At 34.8% G+C, this 5336-nt stretch overlaps 1 protein-coding gene across 1 annotated transcript; it reads left to right on the top strand.

Moving 5' to 3' along the window:
- Positions 1 to 946: 946 nt before the first annotated feature.
- On the top strand, positions 947 to 4655 carry LOC143616669 (uncharacterized). Its single transcript, XM_077089434.1, has 7 exons — positions 947 to 1106; positions 2901 to 3142; positions 3329 to 3425; positions 3496 to 3679; positions 4232 to 4313; positions 4389 to 4437; positions 4511 to 4655. Exons 1-7 carry the CDS (start codon positions 957 to 959, stop codon positions 4568 to 4570), a joined length of 864 nt encoding a protein of 287 aa, XP_076945549.1. The 5' UTR covers positions 947 to 956; the 3' UTR covers positions 4571 to 4655.
- Positions 4656 to 5336: the final 681 nt, after the last annotated feature.

Here is a 5336-nt window from a genome sequence, read left to right as displayed (position 1 = left end):
ATTTTGTTTTCCCTTGTCTTGTATATATTGCTCAAGATATGTTTCCTTTGTCTTTTTCGCATGTTTTCAGGGCCCCAGATGCCATTGCTCGTAACAATTGATGTAATCAAGCTCTGTCCTCCATCACCAACAATTTACACTTTAATAATTTGTTCCAGGTACTAACTCTATTATTCACAAGTAGGCTTGAGTACACTATAGTTGTTTTGTATTGAATCTTGATGATATTATGTGTAGGGTGCGGTGTGTATATTGTGATGTTAAATAACAATTAAATGCATCATTTTTCTACTTTATAAAAGAAGTAATACACTATATCGTGTATAACACCACAACCTGTGTAGGTAAGGATGGATGATAATATGTTTGGTTAGGGACACGCTGTGCTATTCGAAGCCGCAACTCTTATTATAGGCTGCCTTTATCTCGGAATCATTGTCCACAAGAGTCGTCTAGACCCTATACAACTCGTATAGGTCAATGCGATATGAGGGCCTATATGAGCTCAAGGAGCCTATACGGCTCGTATAGGGTGTATACGGCGTACATAGACTTGTTAATGTGTTCACTTTGTAAGTTTATATTTTGTAAATGTATACAACAACACCTAGGTTGGTGTTGGAATAGAATGTCTTATATTTGGTAAATCATTAGAAAAAGGTATTTAGTGATGATGTTGGTAGAGGTGCACAAATTAATTATATTGTAATTTGAAGAGACACCCAAGAATGCACTCAAACTGTCTTCTGAGATCATGTCTGTGTTTCAACCTCAGAAAACCCATTTCATCTTCCAACTATTCTTCTTCTGGTTGTCATCAGCATCCTCTATGGTCTGGTCTACAGACCTGGAGAGACAGCTCCCTCAACCACAACCGCTTCTGGGGAGCATCTGGTCCCCAACCAGACCCCCCCACCACAACAATTGACCTGGGCTCGGTTACTTCTCTAGCGGAAATGGGTGCCATGGTCTTATCGACACCGGACCCCTCAACAAAATCCAGGCTTTCTCATCTTGCCTATTCCAGATGGCGCCAAGAAAAGCTTCCGATTGGGCTTGTTTCTCAACCGCCTCATAGGCCTGCTCGCCCTCCAAACCCCCAATTGGTGAGTTCTTTGCGTTCATTATACTAAATCAAACAACATTAACAATGTTCCTTTATGTCCGTCCGGTTATGTTTGTTAACATATATATGTATGTTGGTTATTAGATTTTTACTATTACTATTTTTATAATATATTTACCAGAAAGAAACAGCCTCTCTATTCCTATCGGTAGAGGTAAGGCTGTCTACATAGCTTTGCTATATGTGGGATTTACTGACTACTATGATGATGATTTCTATAATATACTTATTTATTTATTTTTACTATTAGTGTTTGATATAAATATGATTACTACGTTAAAGTTTTCTTTGAATATTATGTGATGTACTCCCGAATTTTTGGGTGATTTTGTATTGATTTAGTGATTATTATTCTCAAATTAATATATGTTTGCTTGTGCTCCTTTATGTCCATTTGTGCTCGTTATGTCACTTAGTGTCTGTTTACAAAATTAATCAACGGACACGAATGAGTACGAACAAGCTTAGATCCTTAACAAAAGAACACGGACACTGTTTCGTTTGATAAAGTGTTTTTGTACGACAAAGCTTAACAGATGAACACGAATAATGTCTCGTCCGGTTCGGTTCAGTTCGTTTACAACCCTAATTTAGATAATACTTCAAACTAGGGATGAGATGTTTTTCACAACTACCGGACCTGATACGGTATGCGGTACCCACATTTCTCAAATTCAGAAATTCAGTATTTTGGTATTTGGCGTTGGCAGTGATTGAAAATTGTAGAGTTGTTCTTGAGCATTAGGTACCGGTACCCGTATCTTTCTTTCTTTAAAGAAATTTACGGTTTGGGGGCATTTTGTATGTTTTGGTTTTGGTATTATGGTTTATTGATTACGAATGAAACTGATTTGATTTTTGGTTTTTTGATTACCCTTGGTTATGAATGAAATTTGATACAATCAATGGAGACTAGAAAGAAAAAACAAAGCGGGCAATTGTGTTTAAATTCGGTGTCAATAATCTCAGGACGGGTACTGTACTACAGTAGCAATCTCATCCCTGCTTATATTTAACTCACTTAACTTAACTATAGTTTTATTTAATTTCAGTTTTAATTTTCCAGACTTCACAATAGAATGTAGGCTTGTAAACAAACCAATGAACACGAACGGGGCTTGTTCATTTTTGTTCTTATCATTTTAACCGAACGAACACAAACACTTAAACAAACTCGTTTGATATGAAAATGAGCCTGTTCGTCCGTTAATATTTTAAACAAATGGCTTGAAAACATAAACTAAGACGCGTTAAATTAAACGTTAGTTTTCAATTTCCAAGTTTAAATGTCATCATCATTACATCAAATGTTTCAAAGTAAACTAATATATGTGAACAAACGGTTTTAAAATATGAAAATCAAATTTATTTCAAATTAAGATTAGTAGTAAATACATTTGAATGTATATTTAAACGAATGAACAAATATAAATAGACGTATATAACGAACGAACATAAACAAATCATCGCGAAAGGAACATGTGTAATGTGTTTATGTTAGTTCATTTAATTAAATGAACAAAAAAAATGTGCTCATGTTCGTTCAGTAATAAATGAACGAACTTCCCGCCAAACGGTTCACTGAACAGTCCTGCATGTTTACATGCCTAGTAAACAATTAACATGTTTCAAGAGAACCATAACTTGTTTTTGCTGATTGTGATGGCTAGTTGTATGCATTAACTTGAATGTTGTTTCGGTTTATAAATTGATAAAGAAATGAATTTGTGTGTGAAGTAAAGGTTTAGACTTTATGCATAATTTGTAAGTTTAGGTATCTCCAAAAGAAATCCCGGTTCCAAAGAACTCGGGGTTACCTCTAAACGCATATATGCTACACAATCTCGCTCACGTGGAGCTAAACGCAATTGATTTAGCATGGGACACCGTGGTTCGGTTTTCACCATATAGTGAGCTTCTTGGAGACATGTTTTTTGCTGATTTTGCTCGTGTGGCTGATGATGAGAGCCGCCATTTTGCCTGGTGTTCTCAGAGACTGGCTGAGCTCGGTTTCAGGTAAGCATATAGCTAGCTTAACGGAACCCATTGAGTTGGTTATTGGATTACAAATAGAGAAGAATCGCGGATATCTTATAAAAGCGCCAAATACCTTTCAAGATGGAAGTTATCCTATAGATCCTGTTAACTATTTGAAAATCTTGAATTTTCTGTATTTCAAATGACACTTTTTATTCATGCTAGTTATGGAGACATGCCTGCCCATAATCTACTATGGCGCGAGTGCGAGAAATCTTCGGATGATGTTGTTGCTCGTTTGGCCGTGATCCCACTCGTTCAGGTGATTTAATTTCTGATAGTTTATTATATCAAGCTATTAATATATAATTAATGCATGATTGCATTAATAGGAGGCTAGAGGACTCGATGCCGGGCCCAGACTCGTGCAAAAGCTTATTGGGTTTGGAGACAAGAAAACATCAAATCTTGTGGCTAAGATAGCTGAAGAAGAGGTTGCACATGTGGCGGTTGGTGTGTACTGGTTTGTTTCGGTCTGCCAGCAAATGGGTCGGGCCCCTTGTCCTACATTTAGAGGTAACTTGTCTTCATTTTGAGCTCAACTCGTTTCGAGCTCTATACCTAAAGCTCGAGCTTGGCTGGTTAATATTTTCAAGCTTGAGCTCGACTCGTTTATATATATTCAAATTTAGTTATTTTATGGTACATGCATGTGCATATTAGTTTTTATGTATGTTTATAGTTATAATTTTTAAGATGTAATAAAATATATAGTATTTAATTATTTTTATCATAGAAATATATATAATAATATTTATGTTCTTAATATATAAGTTCTATATAATTAGTAGACTTGTTTAGCCTCGCGAACCCACTCAAGCTGGCTTAAACTCGTTTAAGTTTGGCTCGTATTGAGCTTTAAGCGAGCCGATCTTGAGGTATTCACGGGCAGCCCAGCTCGTTTAACTGCTAGTCCTATAAAAGGTGTCCTTTGTTCAAGGTCTAAATGACTCAATTGCTTAAAGATAAACTGTTCAATCATAGCCAAAGTTGCTTATTTTCCAATATGTGACAGAAAACGTTAACGGGGCGTTTGGATACTCTAATTTCGTGTTTATATTTCAATAGATTTACTGAAAGAGTACAACGTGGAGGTTAAAGGGCCATTCAATTACACTGCTCGTGAAGAAGCTGGACTTCCTCGTGAATGGTAATGCTGTAAATATATATTAAAAAAAGAGTTTATTGTATTTACTTGTGTTGGCTAACTAAACATGTTATATAGGTATGATCCATTAAAAGAAGCTATTGAAGACAAAGGCCCTCTTTCTAAGGTGTGTTTCTTGTTCACTAAAAGATTTTAATGAGAAAATCAATTTTTAGGACATAAATTATGAAGAATGACAGGTTCATGATAGGCTGGCTCACATAATATCCATGGAGAAAGAGAACTCGAGTTTGAACTAGGTCAAATAGTCGATTTTGGATAGCGGGTGTAACAAAATTATTGTCTAAAGGTTGAATATAATTATGCCGTTTTGTGTAAATTTTGGTATTTCCATATGCAAAATGTTTTAGAAATAATGTTAGGCGTTTGCAACAGGTCTTCACTCTTCAGGTCTTTCGGAAAAAAACAAGACGTTTGAAATATTATCATTTTGGTTAACTAGCGTCGGTCCAGGTCATGTGAATTAACCGAAGAGGTGTGGTGTTCGGTTCTTGATCCGAGTTTTAATACATTGCCCAAAACCAGGACTTCTACATAACCTTCACAACCATTTAGTTTTAAGTTTGAACACCAACTAATATTACTTAAAACCCCATGGTATAAATAATTAAATGTTAAATTGTTATATTATAAAAATAATAACTTATTACACCCAATTTTACATAGATAACGATAAAATGCACACAAACATAATGCGTCAAACGTGATATATATAGCGGCATACTCATTTCAATGTACAAAATCTTACGTGCTTTTAACAATGCCTTGCTTGAATTTGACTACCCTGAGCATTGATAAATAAAAAAAGTTTGTTTCTCAAACTCTATACTTAAAAAAGTTTTTTAAAAAAAGAGCATTGATAATTAATTAATAAAAAAAGTTTGTTTCTTAAAATCTATATTTAAAAAGTAAAAAAAAAAAACAGTTGTAGGTTACCAATTCAAATAGAAAAATATGAAAACTATATAAACACGCATATATTTTACTTTTTAAGTGTAAAGTATT

The sequence above is a fragment of the Bidens hawaiensis genome, unplaced genomic scaffold, assembly GCF_021521415.1.
Source record: "Bidens hawaiensis isolate Kalapana, Puna unplaced genomic scaffold, B.hawaiensis_p1.1 tig00002307_1, whole genome shotgun sequence".
NCBI classification, from domain to species: Eukaryota; Viridiplantae; Streptophyta; class Magnoliopsida; order Asterales; family Asteraceae; genus Bidens; species Bidens hawaiensis.
Note: the sequence above shows the minus strand (reverse complement) of the source record. Positions and strands in the feature narration are given on the sequence as shown.